The sequence below is a fragment of the Thermobia domestica genome, chromosome 8, assembly GCF_964235325.1.
Source record: "Thermobia domestica chromosome 8, izTheDome1.hap1.1, whole genome shotgun sequence".
Classification (NCBI taxonomy): domain Eukaryota; kingdom Metazoa; phylum Arthropoda; class Insecta; order Zygentoma; family Lepismatidae; genus Thermobia; species Thermobia domestica.
In genome coordinates, this window is record NC_137461.1 from 1,422,201 (window position 1) to 1,446,764 (window position 24,564).

Below are 24,564 nucleotides of genomic sequence, written 5' to 3' on the forward strand. Positions count from 1 at the left end.
GGTGAGCCCGGCCCCCTAGACTCCCCGTGGATACGAGCCTGTGTGATCCCCCACCCTCGAACACAATTTTCTGGAAGAAAGCCTCTATTCTTCCTTTTGTCTGTCTAGTTTACTGAAAACATGAAAAGCAAACTAGATCACAGAGCATAGAGTTGGAAATGATGGACATGTTGCAGACATATTTCGTACCGTTGGTGATTTTGGGAGGTTTTCCAGGGACAAAATTCACCTCGGAGTTATATCTCCTATGGTGCTCAATATGAGTTGAGTTGATTTTGTCGTCCCTTTCAGCAGCGAGGCTATATAAGACGGGACCTACTGATTAATTGACAAACCCGAACTACATTAGCTCTCACCGGAATCGAACCCGGGTCTCTCACGCCAAAGGCACGTACGCTAACCACTTAGACACGAAGAAGCTCGGAGCTCATATTAGAAAAGAAGAAAGCACATTATGGGAATTTCAGTGCAGACAACTAAGTACGACGACTGTTAAAAGAATATTTTTCATCTTGAATATATTGTAATAATGGTCAATCTTATTCGATAATGTCATTTTTTTTTTTTAAAAATAGCATTCTCTTTTCTGTAACTTACTACAGTATACAAGTTAAATTTCACACAGTGTGCAAAAGAGGGGAGGGATTACAACGTACGATGAGCTTCGTTCGCTTCTTATCCGATGGACAAAACCTTTCTTGTAAAATTCAGCGTTTCAAAGAACCTGTGTGGTTGCTGATAGCTACACATAAATTGACAGAATTTTAGTACTGTCTGCCTGAAGCAAAGTCTTAATTTTAGTACAGAAGCTGCCTGAGGCAAAAAAGCAAGCACACCGCAGGCGTGGTGGCTTCTGTGCCTCGTAACATTGTGTTTAAAAAAACAGACACAAGGCCACTTGTCAGTTCTTGCAACTGATAAGGCTTTTTTTTCTTTTATACAAATCATATTGTTAGTGGAAGCCTCTTTATTCCTTTCAAAAACAATATAACCAGATTCATGGGAACCCACAGCAATTGTAATAAAAGTTGAAAAAATATCTGTATCATTCAGATACTTTATTATTATTATTATTATTATTATTATTATTATTATTATTATTATTATTATTATTATTATTATTATTATTATCACATAATATTTTTCGTTAGTCCTCACAGCAATTAATACTTAGCAGCAGGGGTTAAGGTGCGTGGGAACGCGGGGGACCCTATCCCCACCTCCAAAAAACCTGTGTACGGCGTCCTCCCACTTCCTAAGCAATTACAATGGGCAAAGATAGGCATGGGGGACGGCGTGACGTCATGCCGCTACCTACCGTACCCCTACCTTTTCAGATGATTCAATCCCATCTAGCCTAATCCCACCTCGCCTAACGATTTATCATCCACTTATATCTCCAAAAATAAGAATGTCTACCATTTTAGGCGAGATGTGAATTTCCATCTTACTTAATCCCATCTCGCCTAAAATGGCGGTAGGATGCAAGGAGGGAATTTCTGTACTGAAGAGGGAATTCCTCTAATAGAATTTTAACCAGATATTTCAATCAATATTGGCAATCTCTGTCAATTACAATATAAATATATAATAAGTACTATACAAGAAGAAAGCATAGGGGGAAGGCGATTTAGTGAATTTAGTTCACTTTTGGTTTATTTTGGGAATACTGGAAATTGATTGGCAAAGAGAAGCTAATCAGAAACAGGATAGAAATATAGAGGGTGTTTCAAAACAACACTTACAACGTTTGAGAGCTCATTCCTGACACCGTGATAAGACAACCTGGGTGCACAATGCTTCCTTTTGGCGCTATGACCAGCCAAAAACCAGTCGGAAAAATGCCCAAAAAAGCCGTAACTCGAGAACAAAATGTCGGATCGAAGTCGAGGGAAAGGAAATGTATATTATTTTTAGCCATGGCTTCCATTAATGCACAACCCGATATGGTACAGAGGCAGCACAAAGGTCAGCTCAAATAAATTGAAGAATTATGAGGATATTTTATGAAAGGGGGTTATAGCCCCACACAAGTTACTGGCACATGCAAGGAGCATTAGAATATTAATTCTGTGACATTTGTGAAAAATCTGACGCTCACTGGCATTTCCGGAACAAAATTTTGAATTTTTATAAAGGTACATCATCTAACGCTTCGTCCCCTGTGCCTCCCTAAGGCGGTGCGTTACCAAAATAGCATTCCATATTTCAAAAATGCATACTCTTTTGCTACAATGACGCCAAATTTCACACTAATTAACAAAAACACCTTCTTCTCGTATGTCCCTACTAAGGATATTTCTGGTGATTTTCTTACTTTTGAAAGGGGGCTGTAGCCCCATTATCAGTCACTCTTACATGTAAGGAGCATTGGAGCATTAATTATGTGACATTCGTGATTAATCTGACGTTTACTGGCACTCCGAAAATAAATTTTGGGATTTGGTAACACATCACCCACCAGCTTTTTACGGCCCTTGCCCCCCGAAGGGAGGCCTTCCCAAAATAATGTTTGAGACGGCTTTACTAGCTTTGTGAATGAGTGTTTTTGCATTTCGTAACAAATACAACTCATTTGCCCCAAAATCTTTACGAATAATTATTGGAGAAAACTGCTTCCAAAATTTAACATTGAACCTCCCATAAGGAAAATGAACTTCTGTGTTTACACTTCCAAAAGGGGGGCTAAACATTAATTTTCTTTTATTTCCTTTAGAAATTCGAAAAATTAAGATATTTCTCAATAAGAGTGCCAAATTTTATATTAATGGTGTGAAAACTTCATCTTCTCCCAGTGCTGTAGAAAATTACACGAATTGTATAACAGTCTGTATATATATATATAATTCAAAATCACGTTTTCAGTCAAAAGAAAAAAAAAATATTTCATTTGTTTACCTTTGGAATACCAATATCTAATCTAAATGATCTAGACCCTCAAAAGTATTGTAATATTTATTTTGTATATTACTGTTACGCACACGCCTAAAATGCCATGATTGTTCTTTCATTTTAGTAGATATTTCTTTTAAAGTTATGTTTTTTAAGTAACATTCCGTATTTTGGAATGCAAAATATTGATGATAATGCTTCTACAATAACTTTGTTTTCCTTCTGTCGTATCTTCCTTTGTCACCTCGCAAAAGTCGATTTATGGTCAAAAATGGTTGGAAAATGAAAATAGGGATATTTCACCCTGTTTGACAAGTCTTGTTATAAAATACTGTACTTAGAAGGTAAATTCTGTACCACCAGACATGTCAACTCTGACGCGAAATCGTAGCAGTTATAGTAGTATTAACTGTGGTCGTAGTAGTAATAATAGAAGTAGTAGTAATATTAGTAGTATTACAGTACTTTGCAGTCTTGAATAAAGAGTCAGTTTCCCAAACATACTACGATTAACATAGACTGACAGTAAGACCGTACGAACACGACAAAGGCAGGGGTAGTGGAGGACATTTAAGGGAAAAAATGACAACATTAGTTTTCAATCCGTCCTTGAGTGCCCGGTTCCAACCCGGAAATACGTGCGCCCGGTTCGGCCCTATAGCATTTGTGTCCGGGCCGAACAGGACACGCCCAGCCCGTGCAGGGCAAAGCCCTGCAAACCCAGGCCCGAAGACGGCCCGGCCCGGCCCGACCCGAATGGATCTGAATTCTGTGCCCGGCTCGATACAGCCCGGCCCGGCCAGAATCTCGAGGCGGGCTCTAACTGGGCCGGGCACGAAACGGGCCGAAACGGGCCGAGCCGGGCCGGCCCGAACACTGTGAAAGACGGATCGGAAACTAATGTTGGCAGCCTGTATTAATCGTAATGTGTTTGGCATGGGCGGCGATTAGGGGGGGCAAAGGGGGGGGCAGTTGCCCCCGCACTTTTTTTAAGTAACCAATTAATGTATATAGTTTCATTTGGAAATGTAACGATTTTGTATGTGTTACTGATTAATAGGAAAAAATGCTGCCATATAATATTTGCTGTTGCCTGAATACGTATTGGTTGTCTTCCCGTGGAGTAAAGAAAGCTACAGTAATTGCGTTTTAATCGCCACAGAAAATAACCCCAAAAAATAACCTATTGGAGCACAATTTCAGCTTACTTTCATTTCTTCTTACAAGGGCTCGATATGTTAGTGAGCCGCTTTGAAGCTAATCGAAAGAACATTATGCAAAAAAGTAGGGCCTATTTCACAAGTTATTCTTTAATTGCACAAAAATTGACAGTTCCTAAAATGTCTTTTCTTCTTTCTAAAGAAGGAATATCGATTAAAAAGAGCGTGATAAGAAACAACTTCTACCTTTTCCATTGTTTTGTAGTGTAATATACGAGTGAAGTGTTGTGTTTAAGGATGTACGAGTGTATATACAATAAAATTTAGTAAATTGAACATAATTCTAGGTTTTAAGTTTATTTTGTATAACTGAAGTGTGGATTGTAAGTATTGTTGTGTTTTGATGTGTTCCAAGAAAGTGAAATCTGCACCTAATGGCAACGAACATATTTCAAGAAGTTCCAAAAGCAAATATTTCTTTAAATGTCGTAGCATATGCTTGTAGTATTTACTGTCTTTCATTTTCTAAGAGTAATAACATACATTTAATATCATGTGTGGAATTAAATATTAAGTTTTTCATTAATCCTCAGTTTCAATATAACTTTTGCAAAACAAGCATCATTATTCATTACTATGATTAATATTATCCTTTCTATTTATTTGTTTTGCAAATTTATTAAATAATCTGATCACACAATTTTCCAGACAGAATTTTAAGATGTTCATGAGCAAGGAATCAAATCTCTTCTTACACTTTCGTTGTTTAAGAGTACAGAGTATCTACTTGCGTTGTTCTTCTCAATTTACTTAATAAACTATTATATACGATATACGGTATTTTAACTGAAAATATAGTATCCTATTAGTTATACAACCTTTCGTCAAACAAAATGTTAGAAACAACCAGGAAAACTAACATTTATATAAAAATATTCAGATCATGTCTTGCCCCCTCACTTTTAACGTCCAACCGCCGCCACTGGTGTTTGGGAAATTAACTCTTTATTCAAGACTGTAAAGTACTGTACTTCTACTACTCTTATTACTACTACTACTGCTACTGCTATTATTATTATTATTATTATTATTATTATTATTATTATTATTATTATTATTATTATTATTATTATTACTTCTACTACTACAACTGCTACGAGCGTCAGAGTTGACATGTCTGGTGGTACATACTTTACAATCTAAGTACAGAAAAAATCGAAGAAATACTAGTTATTATGGCCAGTCTGCGTAGTCTGGCCAGTAGAATGCATTCACATCTGGTGCTAGAGGTCGTCGGATCGATCCCTCCTCGTGTTATGTGAGCTTTGTTGTGGACAAAAATCGTGAGCGTGGGAGTTTTTGGATTAGACCGTTTTCGTCCACTGTCTTCATTCCACCAATTCATCCATCATCATTCATACGTCTTGAGCCGTAATTGCCTAAAGAACATATGAGAAAGTCAAGTCCTTGACCTACTAATTAGAATTTGTTCCGCTACATTAGACCCCGGAGGCCGAAACCATGAACTGGCGTGTTCATAAGATTAGCGCAATTTGTAGTAATGTTCAATTAGCACGGCAGATTCCAAATCATATTACATGTTCCTGTATTCTTTATAATTCGATGCTACAATAATAATAACAAAAAACAATGATCAAATAAATCACCCAGACCCCAGGATCGATGAAGTGTTCCTGGAACGGTGCGTAACAAGTAAATAACAGAGCTATATGACGGAATGCGAGGCAGTAAATCAAAACAAAATCCACACATATCATTGTTGATCAAAAAATACCTTAAAAGTCCCCTGAATGAAAAATGTATAGATATCAGCTATCAAAAATGCCTCTTAACATCACATATAATAGAAGGGTTAGTTGATATTAAGAAAATGAAAATATAAGGTTTCCTAAGAAACCAATAGTGCAAAATGAACATCGCTTTACTGTATGTCCTTGTACGCATCGAATAGCACGGAAACAGATTCAACAGTTTCAGGCTTTAGAGCATTTCTCCGTTCCTGAGTACTAAAATCTCTTTCAGTAGACGCACTAGAAGCAGGGATGACGAGATACTGACGCGTTAATTTACACAATTTTGGTAATGTTTGTTCTTGTTTCACCACTGCAGTATATCTAGTTCTCTTACACATGATGACATGTTGAGGTAGATGTCTACTTCACACCACAAAGTTCACTTGGCGAGAGCTCGGATCAAACCAGGGACCCCATACACCAGAGGTGAACGCTCAACCGCTGAGCCACCGTTCCAGGAACACCTAATCGACCCTGGCGATTTGGTTATGTATTTGATCATTATATTTTGTTATATTTGTAGCATCATACTATAAACAATACATGAACATGTAACACCATTCGATATTTGCCTTGCTAATTGAACATTACTACAAATTGCACTGATCTTATGAGCACGCCAGTTTATGGTTTTGCCCTCCGTGGTCCAATGGTAGCGTACCAAATTCTACTTACTAGGTCAAGTACTTGACTTTACCATACGTTCTTTAGGTAACTACGGCTCAGGCTGAATGGATGATGATGTGATGAATTGGTGGAAAGAAAACAGTGGGAGGAAGCGGGACCAGCCCAGAAACTCCCATGAACACAATGTTTGTCCACAACAAAGCTCACATAGCATGAGCAGGGATTGATCCGATGACCTCTAGCACCAGATGTGAGTGTTTTTTCTATTGAGCCACTATTCTCCCTCGTAGATCAAGCATCGGTTCACATTCTACGCAGACCGGCCATAATAACTAGCATTTCTCAATTTTATTCTATACTTAGAAGGTAAATTCGGTACCATCAGACATGTCAACTCTGACGCGAAGTCGTAGCACTTGTAGTAGTATTAGCAGTGGTCGTAGTAGTAATAGTAGAAGTAGTAATAGTAGTAGTAGAAGTAGTAATAGTAATAGTATTACCAGTACATCACAGTCTTGAATAAAGAGTCAGTTTCCCAAACACATTACGATTAACATAGGCTAACAGTAAGACCGTACAAACACGGCAAAAATAGAGGTAGTGGACGACATTAAAAAAACAAGTAGGCTGACAACATTAGTTTCCGAACCGTCTTTCAGACTACAGGGCCGAGCCGGGCCGGCCCGGCTCGGCCCGGTTAGGGACCGGTCCAGTTTGATATTACTTGAAACGGGTCGGGCCGGGCCGGGCACCGGGCCGAATCGGGCGCGCCCGGCCCGTGCAGGGCTCTGATTCATATCCACTGCAAACGCTGTTTTTGTTCCATTTTGACTTTTATTTTAGTACTCAGACGAGAATTGTGTTCTATGTCTTAATTTTCTGCATTCTTTCACATATGGAAAGATTCGTTTACGTATCTAAATGTTTCTTTACGTATGGAGAGCTAAATGACAAACAGGCATGTGCTGATATTAATACAAAGTTTCGAAATATTGAATTATTAAGTATTTCAATCAATGTTGCTTTTTTATACAATTAATAACAAATCTTATTATATTTAAAAGAAGAAAAACACATCTGCAAAATTTCTCCCGATTGCAAAGGTTGACTTCGAGGTTCGAACCTGGTTTACTTTTTCCCGAAGATACCCGAAGCTGGACTTAGAAAATTTTTTCCTTAAAATAGCAATAAAGAATGCCCTCGACCTTTGAGACAACATGTACCTTTCGGGAGTCAACTTTCAAAAGTTTGGTGTGGGTTCTTTTGCCCCATAAAACTGTTTTTCTGCAGAAAATAAAAAAGCATTCCTTTATTTTTTTTGCGTATTTGTCCATACAAAAAGTTTCGTTGGAATTCTTCGTGGCCTTTACACACATATGACATACTGTTACCAGCATTTTTTATATTTCGTGATCAAAGGTTTGGAGGGGTCCGAGCCCCCTAACCGTTTTTCTTAGAAAAATACGAAACCCGTTTGCCCTCAATTTAAACCTACAATATCTGTGCAATATTTGATTCAATTTGGTTCACTTCTTCGCGTCTTTCGGGCGTCAACTTTTAAAATTTTGGGTGGGTCTCTTGCCGCCTAAAACCGTTTTCCCGCAGATCATAAAAAAAACCGTATTCCTTTATTTTTTGCGTATTGTGCATACAAAAGGTTGTGTTGCAATTCTTCATGTCTTTTACACTCATCTGACATACTAGCACTTTTCATATTTCGTGATCAAATGTTTGGAGGGGTCGGCGCCCCACGCTTCCGTTTTCCCCAGGAAAATACGAAACTCGTATTCTCTCATTTTTTGTCTACAATATCTGTGCACAATTTAATTCACTTCGCCTCACTTCTTCTTGCCTTTCGGGCATCAACTTTCAAAACTTTGGATGGGTTCTTTTGCCCCCTACAACTGTTTCTCCGCAGAAAATAAAAAAACGTATTCCTTTATTTTTTGCGTATTGTCCATACAGAAAGTTTCTTTGGAATTCTTGGTGGGCTTCACACACACCTGACAATCTGTTACTAGCACTCTTGATATTTCGTGATCAAAGGTTCAGAAGAGTCCGGGCCCCAACTAACCGTTTTTTTAGGTAAATACGAAACTCGTATTCCCTCGTTTTACGTCTACAATATTTGTGCAAAATTTCATTCACTTCCGTTTACTTTTTCTTACTTTTTGGCGTCAAATTTTAAAATTTTGGGATGGGGTCTTTTGCCCAATAAAACCGTTTTTCCGCAAAAATAAAAAACCCGTATTCCTTTGTTTTTAGTGCATTGTCCATACAAAAGTTTCGGTGCAATTCTTCATGTCCTATACACACATTTGACATACTGTTAGTAGCACTTTGATTATTCGTTATCAAACGTTTGGACGGGTCGGCGCTCCACACGACTGTTTTCTCTAGAAAAATACGAAACCCGTAACCTCATTTTCTGTCTGCAATATCTGTGCAAATTTCATTTACTTCGGCTCATTTCTTCTTTTCTTTCGGGTGTCAACTTCAAAATTTTGGGTGAGAGATTTTGACCCCTAAAACAGTTTTCCGCAGAAAATAAGAAACCAGTATTCATTTTTTTTTTTTGGTTATTTTGCATACACAATGTTTCGTTGCAATTCTTCATGTTCTTTACACACATCTGACATACTGTTACTAGCGCTTTTGATATTTCGTGATCAAAGGTTTGGAGGGGTCGGTGCCTCACCCAACCTTTTTCTTCAGCAAAATACGAAACTCATATCCTCATTTTACGTCTGTAATATCTGTGCAGAATTTCATTTACCTCGGCTAATGTCTTTTTACCTTTCGGGCGTCAACTTTTAAAATTTTGGATGGGGTCTTTTGCCCCCTAAAACCGTTTCTCGCAGAACATTAGAAACTCATATTCCTTTATTTTTTGCGTATTGTCCATACAAAAAGTTATGTTGCAATTCTTCGTGTCCTTTACACATATCTCAAATACTGTTACTAGTACTTTTGATATTTCGTGATCAAAATGTTTGAAGGAGTCCGTGCCTCACCCAACCTCTTTTTCCAGGAAAATACGAAACCCGTATTCCCTCGTTTTAAGCCTTCAATATCTGTGCAATATTTCACTCACTTCGGTTCACTTGTTCTGACCTTTCCAGCTTCAAAATTTAAAATTTTGGGGTGGGTTGTTTTGCCCCATAAAACAGTCTTTCCGCAGAAAATAATAAACCCGTATTCCTTTATTTTTTGCGTATTGTCCATACAAAAAGATATGTTGCAATTCTTCATGTCCTTTACACACATCTCAGATACTGTTACTAGTACTTTTGATATTTGGTGATCAAAGGTTTGGAGGGGTTGGCGCACTACGGAACCGTTTTCCCCAGGGCAATACGAAACCCGTATCCTCATTTTACGTCTGCAGTATCTGTGCACAATTTAATTCACTTCGGCTCACTTCTTCTTGCCTTTCGGGCTTCAACTTTCAAAAGTTTGGGTGGGGCTATAGCCTTTAAAACCGTTTTCCCGCATAACATAAAAAACCCGTATTCCTTTATTTTTTGCGTATTGTCGATACGAAATGTTTCTTTGGAATTCTTCATGTCCTTTACACACATCTGACATACTATTAATAGTACTTTCGATATTTCGTGATCAAAGGTTTGGAGGGGTCTGCACCCGACGCTTCAGTTTTCTCAAGGAAAATACGAAACCCATACTCCCCCATTTTATGCCTACAATATCTGTGCACAATTTCGTTCACTTCGGCTCAATTCTTCTTACCTTTCGGGCATCAACTTTCAAAATTTTGGGGTGGGTTATTTTGCCCACAAAATAATTTTTCCGCATAAAATAAGAAACAAGTATTCATTTTCTTTTTGCGTATTCTCCATACACAATGTTTCGTTGCAGTTCTTCATGTCCTTTACAGACATCTGACATACTGTTACTAGCGCTTATGAAATTTCGTGATCAAAGATTCGGAGGAGTCCGTGCCACACTTAACCGGTTTGTTTTAGGTAAATGCGAAACCCGTATACCCTCATTTTATGTCTACAATATCTGCGCAAAATTTTATTAACTTCGGTTCACTTTTTCTTCCCTTTCGGTGCCAAATTTCAAAATTGTGGGGTGGGGCCTTTTGCCCCATAAAACCATTTTTCCGCAAAAATGAAAAACCCTTATTTTTTTGTTTTCAGCACATTTCCCACACAAAAAGTTTCGTTGAAAGTCTTCATTTCCTTTACACACATCTCACATACTATTAATATTATTTTTGATTTTTTGTTATCAAACGTTTGGGAGGGTCGGCGCCCCACCTAACTGTTTTCTCTAAGAAAATATAAAACCCTTATCCTCATTTTAAATCTGCAGTACTTATGCAAATTTTATTCACTTCGGCTCATTTCTTCTTGTCTTTCGGGTGTCAACTTTCAAAATTTTGGGTAGGAGCCTTTGACCCCTAAAACAGTTTTTCCGCAGGAAATAAGAAACTCGTATTGATTTATTTTATGGTTATTTTCCATACAAAATGTTTCGTTGCAATTCTTCATTTCCTTTACACACACCTCACTATTACTAGTACTTTTGATATTTCGTGATCAAAACTTTGGAATGGTTCGTGCCCTTTCCAACAGTTTTTTCCAGGAAAATACGAAACCCATATTCACTCATTTTACGTTTACAATATGTGTGCACAAGTTCATTCATTTCGATTCACTTGTCTTTGCTTTTCGTTCGTCAACTTTCAAAATTTTGGGTGGGTGCTTTTTCCTGTAAAACCATTTTTAAGCAGAAAATTAAAAAAAAACAGTATTCGTATGTTTTTCGCATATTATCCATACATTAAGTTTCATTGCAATTCTTCATGTTCTTTAGACACATCTCACATACTGTTACTAGCACTTTTGATATTTCGTGATCAAATGTTTGGAGGGGTCCGTGCCTCACCGAACCTTTTTTTGCAGGAAAATACGAAACCCGTATTTCCTCATTTTAAACCTACGACATCTTTGCAATATTTCACTCACTTCGGTTCACTTCTTCTTATCTTTCTCGCGTCAACTTTAAAATTTTGGGGTGGGTTCTTTTACCCTATAAAACTGTCTTCCCGCAGATAATAAAAAAACGTATTCCTTTATTTTCTGCGTATTGTCCATACAAAAAGTTTCGTTGTAATTCTTCATGTCCTTTACACCCATCTGACATTTGTTACTAGTACTTTTGATATTTCATGATCAAATGTTTGGAGGAGTCCGCGCCCTACCCAGCCGTTTTTTAAAGGAAAATACGAAACCCGTATTCCCTCATTTTATGTTTATAATATCTGTGCAGAATTTCATCCAGTTCGGTTCACTTCTTCTTACCTTTCGGACGTCAAATTTGAAAATTTTTCGTGGGGGCTTTTGCCCCCTAAAACTGTTTTCCGCAGAACAATAAAACCTCGTATTCTTTTATTTTTTACCTGTTGTCCATAGAAAAAGTTTCGTTACAATTCTTCATGTCCTTTACACACATCTGACATACTGTTACAAGCATTTTTGATATCTCTTGATCAAGGGTTTGGAGGGGTCCGTGCCCCACCCTACCGTTTTTTTTCAGGAAAATATGAAGCCTGTATTCCCACATTTTACGTCTGCAATGTCTGTGCACAATTTTATTCACTTGGATTCAGTTATTCTTGCCTTTCGCGTGTCAATTTTCAAAATATTGGGTGAGTCTTTTATATTAAACCTTTACTTTATGTAACTTTTTCTTTTTTAAAATTCTTTTTTTTTGGGGGGGGGGAGAAGGAGAGAAATGTTTTTTCTGATATGTGTCTTTTGCCATTCATCTTTTTTGAACTGCTTAAGTAAGATCGTTTTGTAACTTTTGATGTCATCCAACTCCGTCACGATAATAAAATTGTCATTCTTAACAATTTGTTTTATTTCCTTATTTTTCAGTTTGCCACACTGGTATATTTTTAACAAAATTGAGGTTTGGTCCAACGCCTTTCGAATTCGGAACCAACCCAACCGCCGAGCTTTTTGGGTTGCCTGCTATTGCAGGAAAACGAGAATTGCAGGTGGTAATGCACTTTTGGAGTCGTGTATACAAAAGTTTTTAATATTTCAAGTATATAGTTAATGATGTTAACATTAGTTAATACACTAGGGTGTTAAGTATTTCGACTTTGTGAAAATATGTATTAAATCAATTTGACGATTTCATCTCATCTGGAAATGAAGAGACTATTACCTGTACAGAAACCCGTTAGGCCTTATGCAGTGTCATTCTGACGCGTTATTACTGCCATAATAAATGATTCGACTCAGTGGCAGATTCAGGATAAGATCAAGGGAGGGACTAAAGGATAGTTTGCCGCTTTATCCCGTGTAAAGCAGGATTGAAGCCCATTTTATCCAGTGTATACCTGAGCGTCAAGGGAGGGGGTTATAGCCCCTATAACCCCTCTTGGATCCGCCCCTGGTTCGACTAAATGTTTCCTGCAGTAAGGTCTTTAGTATGACGCTAATCATACCTCAAAACGACTCTGCATGAGACGCATTGTCCTTAGTTTAGAACGGCATTCCTGATTTCCGTGGTTATTCTGTACCACGAAATCCTTACATGCTTTGCCAGCATCTCTGAAGTCGTACCACTGAAAGCCATGCTTCGTACCATGAAGCGAGATGAGCTAGCTCAAACTAGTGGCAAACGCTGCGCTATTTCCAATTCTGTTCTAGGAGTGCAAAGCTAAATAGAACAATGTGTTTAGATTTTTAACAATGGCAGCATACTTTGTTTCATGAAAGTTCTTTAATATTTTGTTCACGTTGTGAGAAATTATGCTCGATGTCGCGTAGGTTGATAATCTATCAATAGATTATTATAAGTTCACTAAGGTAAGTTTTATTTGGCAAATAACTGTTTTTGTATAATCTATTTTCCTTAGGCATGTTATTCTAAAATTTCAGTTCGCTACTTCTTAAAAGAGATACAACTTAGAAAACGATTCACTATCGGTAAATCATATATTTCACATTTTTCTGAAAATTTCATTTTAGTATTTTAGAATACAGTTGAACAAAATTAATGTCTGTTAATTGTTCCGTTAAGAGATTCCAGAATTTCATACTGAAATATAAGCTAATTCCTTACATTGAACCTTTTTTGATGCAAATAAACGTTTTAGTAAATGAGGTTGTTCCACAATTTACTTTAAAATAAAAGTAAGTTTAGCTAGAACCTTGCTGAAATTTCAAGAAAAAATACAAATTGATGAGTTGATACTAAATAAAACAAAAAGTCTAAAATCTTAATTCTTCACAAAGGGAAAATTGCTTTTAGTATCTGACTTGCTTACCCCAGACACCATTATTTCAAACGATAAATTTATAAGTTGTTTTTTTTTTTTAAGGACCATTGCCTAATCATAGCTTAACGACAATAAACATCCTATTCTATTGTATTCTACACAAATGTAGATTACTCATTGCTCATGTGGTAACTGTATGCAGTATAGTAAATACGTTACTCATAATTCTAAATAGCAACTAATATCAAAATTACTGGGAGGGTAAAGACACAAACATGTCGCTCTAAGATGCATTTATATGAACGTGCACTGCAAAATGTAATGCTTGTGTGATAGTTTTCTTCTCAGGTTCAAATGATAAGTCTTTAAAATTCTTGTAATTCGTTTAAAAATCAACCAATAAGAACATTCAAAATTATTATCATTAAGTACTGAAACTATTGACAGCACTAACGAATCAAGAACGTTTAATAATTTCTTGGGGAATAATCCGAAATATTTATCTGTCGTGTAATACTGCAGACGCTACTTTGTGATCGAAGTTTACTTGTAAGTACTGGATCTCGTGAAATGATCGATTGAAGGTTTATTGTCAAGTAACAGAAAGTACCTTCTCAGCCTTACATATTTATCTGTCGTGTAATACTGCAGACGCTACTTTGTGATCGAAGTTTACTTGTAAGTACTGGATCTCGTGAAATGATCGATTGAAGGTTTACTGTCAAGTAACAGAAAGTACCTTCTCAGCCTTACATATTTATCTGTCGTGTAATACTGCAGACGCTACTTTGTGATCGAAGTTTACTTGTAAGTACTGGATCTCGTGAAATGATCGATTGAAGGTTTATTGTCAAGTAACAGAAAGTACCTTCTCAGTCTTACATATTTATCTGTCGTGTAATACTGCAGACGCTACTTTGTGATCGAAGTTTACTTGTAAGTACTGGATCTCGTGAAATGATCGATTGAAGGTTTATTGTCAAGTAACAGAAAGTACCTTCTCAGCCTTACATATTTATCTGTCGTGTAATACTGCAGACGCTACTTTGTGATCGAAGTTTACTTGTAAGTACTGGATCTCTTGAAATGATCGATTGAAGGTTTATTGTCAAGTAACAGAAAGTACCTTCTCAGCCTTACATATTTATCTGTCGTGTAATACTGCAGACGCTACTTTGTGATCGAAGTTTACTTGTAAGTACTGGATCTCGTGAAATGATCGATTGAAGGTTTATTGTCAAGTAACAGAAAGTACCTTCTCAGCCTTACATATTTATCTGTCGTGTAATACTGCAGACACTACTTTGTGATCGAAGTTTACTTGTAAGTACTGGATCTCGTGAAATGATCGATTGAAGGTTTATTGTCAAGTAACAGAAAGTACCTTCTCAGCCTTACATATTTATCTGTCGTGTAATACTGCAGACGCTACTTTGTGATCGAAGTTTACTTGTAAGTACTGGATCTCGTGAAATGATCGATTGAAGGTTTATTGTCAAGTAACAGAAAGTACCTTCTCAGCCTTACATATTTACCTGTCGTGTAATACTGCAGACGCTACTTTGTGATCGAAGTTTACTTGTAAGTACTGGATCTCGTGAAATGATCGATTGAAGGTTTATTGCCAAGTAACAGAAAGTACCTTTTCAGTCTTACATATTTATCTGTCGTGTAATACTGCAGACGCTACTTTGTGATCGAAGTTTACTTGTAAGTACTGGATCTCGTGAAATGATCGATTGAAGGTTTATTGTCAAGTAACAGAAAGTACCTTCTCAGCCTTACATATTTATCTGTCGTGTAATACTGCAGACGCTACTTTGTGATCGAAGTTTACTTGTAAGTACTGGATCTCGTGATATGATCGATTGAAGGTTTATTGTCAAGTAACAGAAAGTACCTTCTCAGCCTTACATATTTATCTGTCGTGTAATACTGCAGACACTACTTTGTGATCGAAGTTTACTTGTAAGTACTGGATCTCGTGAAATGATCGATTGAAGGTTTATTGTCAAGTAACAGAAAGTACCTTCTCAGCCTTACATATTTATCTGTCGTGTAATACTGCAGACGCTACTTTGTGATCGAAGTTTACTTGTAAGTACTGGATCTCGTGAAATGATCGATTGAAGGTTTATTGTCAAGTAACAGAAAGTACCTTCTCAGCCTTACATATTTATCTGTCGTGTAATACTGCAGACACTACTTTGTGATCGAAGTTTACTTGTAAGTACTGGATCTCGTGAAATGATCGATTGAAGGTTTATTGTCAAGTAACAGAAAGTACCTTCTCAGCCTTACATATTTATCTGTCGTGTAATACTGCAGACGCTACTTTGTGATCGAAGTTTACTTGTAAGTACTGGATCTCGTGAAATGATCGATTGAAGGTTTATTGTCAAGTAACAGAAAGTACCTTCTCAGCCTTACATATTTACCTGTCGTGTAATACTGCAGATGCTACTTTGTGATCGAAGTTTACTTGTAAGTACTGGATCTCGTGAAATGATCGATTGAAGGTTTATTGCCAAGTAACAGAAAGTACCTTTTCAGTCTTACATATTTATCTGTCGTGTAATACTGCAGACGCTACTTTGTGATCGAAGTTTACTTGTAAGTACTGGATCTCGTGAAATGATCGATTGAAGGTTTATTGTCAAGTAACAGAAAGTACCTTCTCAGCCTTACATATTTATCTGTCGTGTAATACTGCAGACCCTACTTTGTGATCGAAGTTTACTTGTAAGTACTGGATCTCGTGAAATGATCGATTGAAGGTTTATTGTCAAGTAACAGAAAGTACCTTCTCAGTCTTACATATTTATCTGTCGTGTAATACTGCAGACGCTACTTTGTGATCGAAGTTTACTTGTAAGTACTGGATCTCGTGAAATGATCGATTGAAGGTTTATTGTCAAGTAACAGAAAGTACCTTCTCAGCCTTACATATTTATCTGTCGTGTAATACTGCAGACGCTACTTTGTGATCGAAGTTTACTTGTAAGTACTGGATCTCTTGAAATAATCGATTGAAGGTTTATTGTCAAGTAACAGAAAGTACCTTCTCAGCCTTACATATTTATCTGTCGTGTAATACTGCAGACGCTACTTTGTGATCGAAGTTTACTTGTAAGTACTGGATCTCGTGAAATGATCGATTGAAGGTTTATTGTCAAGTAACAGAAAGTACCTTCTCAGCCTTACATATTTATCTGTCGTGTAATACTGCAGACACTACTTTGTGATCGAAGTTTACTTGTAAGTACTGGATCTCGTGAAATGATCGATTGAAGGTTTATTGTCAAGTAACAGAAAGTACCTTCTCAGCCTTACATATTTATCTGTCGTGTAATACTGCAGACGCTACTTTGTGATCGAAGTTTACTTGTAAGTACTGGATCTCGTGATATGATCGATTGAAGGTTTATTGTCAAGTAACAGAAAGTACCTTCTCAGCCTTACATATTTATCTGTCGTGTAATACTGCAGACACTACTTTGTGATCGAAGTTTACTTGTAAGTACTGGATCTCGTGAAATGATCGATTGAAGGTTTATTGTCAAGTAACAGAAAGTACCTTCTCAGCCTTACATATTTATCTGTCGTGTAATACTGCAGACCCTACTTTGTGATCGAAGTTTACTTGTAAGTACTGGATCTCTTGAAATGATCGATTGAAGGTTTATTGTCAAGTAACAGAAAGTACCTTCTCAGCCTTACATATTTATCTGTCGTGTAATACTGCAGACGCTACTTTGTGATCGAAGTTTACTTGTAAGTACTGGATCTCTTGAAATGATCGATTGAAGGTTTATTGTCAAGTAACAGAAAGTACCTTCTCAGCCTTACATATTTATCTGTCGTGTAATACTGCAGACGCTACTTTGTGATCGAAGTTTACTTGTAAGTACTGGATCTCGTGAAATGATCGATTGAAGGTTTATTGTCAAGTAACAGAAAGTACCTTCTCAGCCTTACATATTTATCTGTCGTGTAATACTGCAGACGCTACTTTGTGATCGAAGTTTACTTGTAAGTACTGGATCTCGTGAAATGATCGATTGAAAGTTTATTGTCAAGTAACAGAAAGTATCTTCTCAGTCTTACATATTTATCTGTCGTGTAATACTGCAGACGCTACTTTGTGATCGAAGTTTACTTGTAAGTACTGGATCTCGTGAAATGATCGATTGAAGGTTTATTGTCAAGTAACAGAAAGTACCTTCTCAGCCTTACATATTTATCTGTCGTGTAATACTGCAGACGCTACTTTGTGATCGAAGTTTACTTGTAAGTACTGGATCTCGTGAAATGATCGATTGAAGGTTTATTGTCAAGTAACAGAAAGTACCTTCTCAGCCTTACATATTTATCTGTCGTGTAATACTGCAGACGCTACTTTGTGATCGAAGTTTACTTGTAAGTACTGGATCTCGTGAAATGATCGATTGAAGGTTTATTGTCAAGTAACAGAAAGTACCTTCTCAGCCTTACATATTTATCTGTCATGTAATACTGCAGACGCTACTTTGTGATCGAAGTTTACTTGTAAGTACTGGATCTCTTGAAATGATGGATTGAAGGTTTATTGTCAAGTAACAGAAAGTACCTTCTCAGCCTTACATATTTATCTGTCGTGTAATACTGCAGACGCTACTTTGTGATCGAAGTTTACTTGTAAGTACTGGATCTCGTGAAATGATCGATTAAAGGTTTATTGTCAAGTAACAGAAAGTACCTTCTCAGCCTTACATATTTATCTGTCGTGTAATACTGCAGACGCTACTTTGTGATCGAAGTTTACTTGTAAGTACTGGATCTCGTGAAATGATCGATTGAAGGTTTATTGTCAAGTAACAGAAAGTACCTTCTCAGCCTTACATATTTATCTGTCGTGTAATACTGCAGACGATACTTTGCGATCGAAGTTTACTTGTAAGTACTGGATCTCTTGAAATGATGGATTGAAGGTTTATTGTCAAGTAACAGAAAGTACCTTCTCAGCCTTACATATTTATCTGTCGTGTAATACAGCAGACGCTACTTTGTGATCGAAGTTTACTTGTAAGTACTGGATCTCGTGAAATGATCGATTGAAGGTTTATTGTCAAGTAACAGAAAGTACCTTCTCAGCCTTACATATTTATCTGTCGTGTAATACTGCAGACGCTACTTTGTGATCGAAGTTTACTTGTAAGTACTGGATCTCTTGAAATGATCGATTGAAGGTTTATTGTCAAGTAACGGAAAGTACCTTCTCAGCCTTACATATTTATCTGTCGTGTAATACTGCAGACGCTACTTTGTGATCGAAGTTTACTTGTAAGTACTGGATCTCGTGAAATGATCGATTGAAGGTTTATTGTCAAGTAACAGAAAGTACCTTCTCAGTCTTACATATTTATCTGTCGTGTAATACTGCAGACGCTACTTTGTGATCGAAGTTTACATGTAAGTACTGGATCTCGTGAAATGATCGATTGAAGGTTTATTGTCAAGTAACAGAAAGTACCTTCTCAGCCTTACGAGAATCTTCCCTCTCCCTTACGAGAAGACTACTAAAACTTGTGGTAAAAGATGGTTGGCCGTGTCCGTAAACCATTGTTTTTTCCCATAACAATGCACACATTTTCTGCGGGACAAGAAACGCAATCTGCTATTAGAAGTGTCCGTTAAGCGTGGTTTCACTGTATTATTGCTTAATTTCTGGACCTTTGAAAAAGTTAAAAGTAACGATCTTGTCTGAATGGAACTGTCTTACTTTTTTTTTAGCCTCCTCTTGAATTACTTCATATCAGTCTTCAGTCTACGAGGGTCGTTCAAGTCAATCCGGGACTTTTAAAAAAAATAGAACAAATTTCAAAGTATGGAAAGTGCATTTATTTTCACACATAACCTCCAGCTACAGTTATACACTATCCCTGCGTTTAACTAGCGCCTGAAATGCTTCGGCATAGAAAGATGTAGTATTACGACGGAACCATTGTAGGACATCATTATTCAGTTCATCATTAGTGTTGAAATGTTTCCCTTGAAGAAATTCCTTCAGGGGCCCAAAGAGGTGGAAATCACTTGGCGCTAAGTCAGGGTGGTAATATCTCCCAGCCAAGTTCCTGGATTGTTTTGAATATGCGTTGAGCGGTATGCACTCGTGCGTTGTCTTGCAAAAAGAGAACACCTTTTATCATCAAGCCCGGACGTTTCTTCCGTAAACACTTGTGCACATCATGCAGAACACGGCAGTAATACGCACTGTTGATAGTGACACCATGGGGTAAAAAATCAACGTGAATAATTCCCTGTTTATGCCAGAATAGACTTGCCATCACTTTACCAGCAGACGCAACTGTTCGAAATTTCTTGGGAGGCGGTGATTCCAGTGATCGAAGTGAGGCGGTATGCTGTGGTATGGCATACCGCCTCTGGTTTTTCAGTGATGGAGACATACCATCTCTGAGTTTTCAGTGATCAAGACATGCTGTAACTGAAAAGTGAATCCTAATATACCTTTAATAAATTTATTTTATACACAATAATTAACAAATAACTTTGGATGTAAAATACTTTATTTCTTATGTAGAAATAATTTCTGAATTGGCAACACCGACATTTTTTAAACATTTTTTTCTATTTTTTGTTTCTAAAATGAGGTATCTACAAAGAAGTTGTATTGTGTTGTGCCATATTCAATTGTTTCTTTCCTATGAATATGTGTCTTCTTGCCTTAATACATACAAATGTCATGTTTAGAGCGTGGGCAGATTTAGAGGTTATCTACTATGCGGGAAGAACATTTCGGGGATCTGGAATATCCCTTAGTCGAGCGGAGGATCCGGGAGTTCTGTCACGGGAAATTGTTTAAAAAATTTTAATATATAAAAACTCGGTTATTGAGCATTTTTTTGTTGAGCATTTTTGTCTATTAATTCAACACAAGGAAATATATATATATATATATATATATATATATATATATATATATATATATATATATATATTGCATTTTTCTCAGAAAGTTGAGCGGGGAGCAAAGCCACCCCATGCTCCCTTTCTCCGTAACTACGAAGAAGCCTCACTGTATTTCAATATTTAGATAGCCGGTATGTGGAGTCAAAATCGTAATAAAACATACTGCCTCTGCTTTTTCTCCACTTCGAACACTGGGTGATTCCGTATGCTTCCACTACATCGATGCTCTTTTGGATTCTGGGGTGAAATGGTGAATCCATGTTTTGTCACATGTCATGATGCGAATCAGAAAATCCTGGCCTTCCCTTTCATAGCGTTCCTTCAGTTCTCTACAGACTTCAACTCTTCGGTCTGTCAACATCAGATAGCTGCATCCACTCACTTTTTGGAACAACAAATGATCATGAATTATTGTGTTCACTGTTCCTAACGACAGATTACACATCCTTGCAATTTCACGACAAGTTATGCGACGATTGTTCAGGATCAGCTGCTTCACGCGCTGAATATTCTCAGGAATGACTACTGTGGACTGTGATCCACCACGACCGGGATCGTCAATAATAGAGATACGGCCATCTTTGAAGCACTTACACCATTCAAATGTCTTACTGCGTCTGATGTCTCATTATCGTACTGAGCCTGAAGTCTTCTGTAAATTTCAGCAGGTTTTATGCCCTCGTTCACTAAAAACTTCATCACAACACGCTGTTCCACGTAGACGATCACAATGTTGTCCGCCATCTTGAATAATGGTCTATTCAGAAGCGCGGGAAATAAGCGCTGTCTACCAGTAACAGGACACAAATGCCAGTTTCTACTGCATACAAGCCCTCCAACCTAGGCATCCATTTAAACCTGGAAAGAAAAAAGTCCCGGATTGAGTTGAACGACCCTCGTATAGCCAAATTGTGGACGAAATATTTTTATATCTATATAAATCATTATTTGTATCTGTGATTCTTTTCTAATATATGTCTAATCATTATGACCTCTCTGTTGCAGGGTGTTGCGGAAAAGATGTTTGAAGTATGAATTAGACTATAACAGACCCACGGTGTATCAATGGTTTGACAATCCAATTTTCTAGTCAGAGGCAATTTTATGTGAAGAAGATCTAACGTTATGTTTCGTTACAAAGCGGAACGAATATTAGAAACTCCATTGCTATTGTGTAATTGCTGGATAGTAAGAAGAAAGGAACTTTAGTTTTAAGGAAAAAGTGATGGTAATATTACAAAAAGTGTGCCTCAAGTTGTTACTGGAAGTAAACTACAGATCCATTGTTAGAAGGAAAAGAAAGAGTTTTCCCATTTTAGTTAGGAAAAAGATAAAGCGAAGTTTTACTGTTATTATATTCGGGAAATCATAGGATTGAAGAAAGCTTTAGAATTGCGAAGAAAACTCGAATTGGAGATTTACATATTTAGACATTATTGAGTGTAACATATGAAGAAGCATGGCTTTTGATATCCAGCGTCTGTTCCTCTGAGTGTCCGTCCGTCCATCAATACGGGTCCCTAAAGGCCACATCTTGGGGATGTTGCACCTTGTCCCTACTCTCTAAAATTAAGGAAATTTACTAATGATGAAAGGAAACGGAGAAGTGGTATTGTCTCCGAAAGTCTTAATGATTTCTTTTTCATGTGTAATCATCGGTAACAAATCTACCACACTGCATATTGTTTCTTTGAGCTTTTAAAAATGGAGTTAGTTCGAATTCATATGTATGGTCATAGAGGGGAATATAGGTACGTTTCTACAACAAACTTCTTTTTTGAGTCACTGTAAAACCCGGTAACATTCAGCCACTGTTGTTCTAGGTCCTTCTCCTCCTTTCCGCCAACCTGTAAAGAGAAAAACACACCCCAAATGAAACTTCAAAAATTACGTGTTCAATGGCTCAGTTTCTTTAGAACATTTTTATATAAAGAAGAAGCCGTGCAAAATAAAATTAGGTGATTAGAACCATAAAACTACAACAAAAATATGAAAATAAGCGTATTTTGCTTATTAGCAATGGAGTAAACTTTGAAACAAACTACCTCTACACATAACGCTAGGAACAACTGCCGGCTTAACTTACGGTTCCGCTGAAAGACCAGGACTAATCCACTAAAATCGGCCCACTGTTGGGTCGAGGTCGCCATGCTAATTGGGCTACCGGTACCATTAAATGCTATAACTTTTCCAATTGATCACATTCTACTTCCTCTTGCTCAAAAGTACGTTTAAGAAGTTGTTTTTGAAGAAAATATTCTTTGTCGAATTCAAATCGTGGGGCTGTGGTGGCTCAGTAGTAGAACGCATACCTCCGATGCAAGAGATCCCTGGTTCGAGCCCAGTTCCAGCCAATTGGGCTTTATGGTGCATAAACACCATGTGTGACAGTTTTTTCGTGGTTCTTCCATTTTCTCTATCCCACCACCATTATCATCCATTTCATAATCACCATTTTCCTTAAAACGCGTCTCATAATCGTGGGACGCTAAACTAATAATAAATAATTCAGATCGTTATTTTCAAGCCAAAGTTTCCAGGAGGAGTTATGACGATGTGTCCTCTTAAAAAGAGTTAGGTGGCGAGCTTTTTTGAGCAAGTCTATACACCTAACGATATGTCATTCTTGTGCAAAACGTCTTGAAGTTCTAGTTCTATTGCAATAGTCTTGTTGTTTGATTGGTGGAAACATTGAATAGATACAAATGTTCTTCCCCCTTTTTCAATGTGTATAGTGAGGAATGGATGAAAGTTTCTCCCATTTATGGATTTAAAAGAAGAAATGTACAAATTTTGTTGCTAAACTATATACGTACGATAATACATTTATTAATAAAAATCCTGTAAAAAGGTTTTGTTTCGTTCAGGAAACTTTTCTGCAATTTGTTTTGTTTATTTGTTGCAAAACTTGATAATACATTTTCTTTTGTAGTGTGGTACACAAAATTATGAAAAAAAATAAATAAAATTACTTTATAAATGCAAAAACTGCTCCTAACCTTTTGTTCTGTTTTAGTGATGAACGAGATACTATCTGTTTTAATTACGCAATTTATTTTTGTACCTGAAAGCAATTATGTATAAAATAAATGTTTGTATTATGTAATGTTAACGTGTAAACATAATAAAAGCTTTATGTAAAATCAGTGTTTAAAAAATTTGTAGAAATTTCACAATTTCATTTCCTTAGAATTTTAAAATTTCATTGTTATTTTCGTAAAACCAAATACTGATTAACCTTCGCAGTACCAACGGGAGTACTTTGTCCCCACTTAAATATATATATATATATATATATATATATATATATATATATATATATATATATATATATATATATATATATATATATATATTGTAATTACTCTTCTAAAAGTTTCTTTAAAATTGTAAGAAAAATAGTTTATTGCTCAACATATTTAGGTAAAGCGTATAGCTTACTCAGGTACAAATTGAACTTTAGTGTGTCTCATACAATTTGCTATTTTACGTTAGTGGGCACGAAGTACCCTCTGTTGGTAGGAGATGTGACTAACATTTAGTAGTGTTACTCCTAGATGGTAGTATAATAAATACCTGTTAGTCTTATTACGTCACTGTCCTGTCTTATTCCGTTCATATGTCCCTGTAGATTTTTGTTACAGTTTCTACTTTGTTTCTTTCGCGAGATATGTTTAATCTCAACAGGTGAGTACAAAATGACCCCCTTTTGGTAGTCCGTGTTGTAAGAGATACTTAGGTAGTGCGAAAGTTAATTATAATGCTTAGAGCTCAAGTACGTAAAAGCTTATTTTAATAATAAAAGTATTATTAACCCTTTTAGGATTTTCAGTTTTTG

The 24,564-nt window shown here is 36.8% G+C and overlaps 1 protein-coding gene across 1 annotated transcript in view; it reads left to right on the top strand.

Annotated features, from left to right (window-relative positions):
* Nucleotides 1-23,867, top strand: part of LOC145691527 (phospholipase A2-like) — an 87,271-nt gene extending 63,404 nt beyond the window's left edge. Inside the window, exon 5 of the mRNA XM_081766937.1 lies at nucleotides 21,732-23,867. Within this exon, the coding sequence (XP_081623063.1) occupies nucleotides 21,732-21,816 (85 nt within the window). The 3' untranslated portion in view covers nucleotides 21,817-23,867. The remainder of the gene's footprint in view (nucleotides 1-21,731) is intronic.
* The last annotated feature ends 697 nt before the right edge of the window (nucleotides 23,868-24,564 follow it).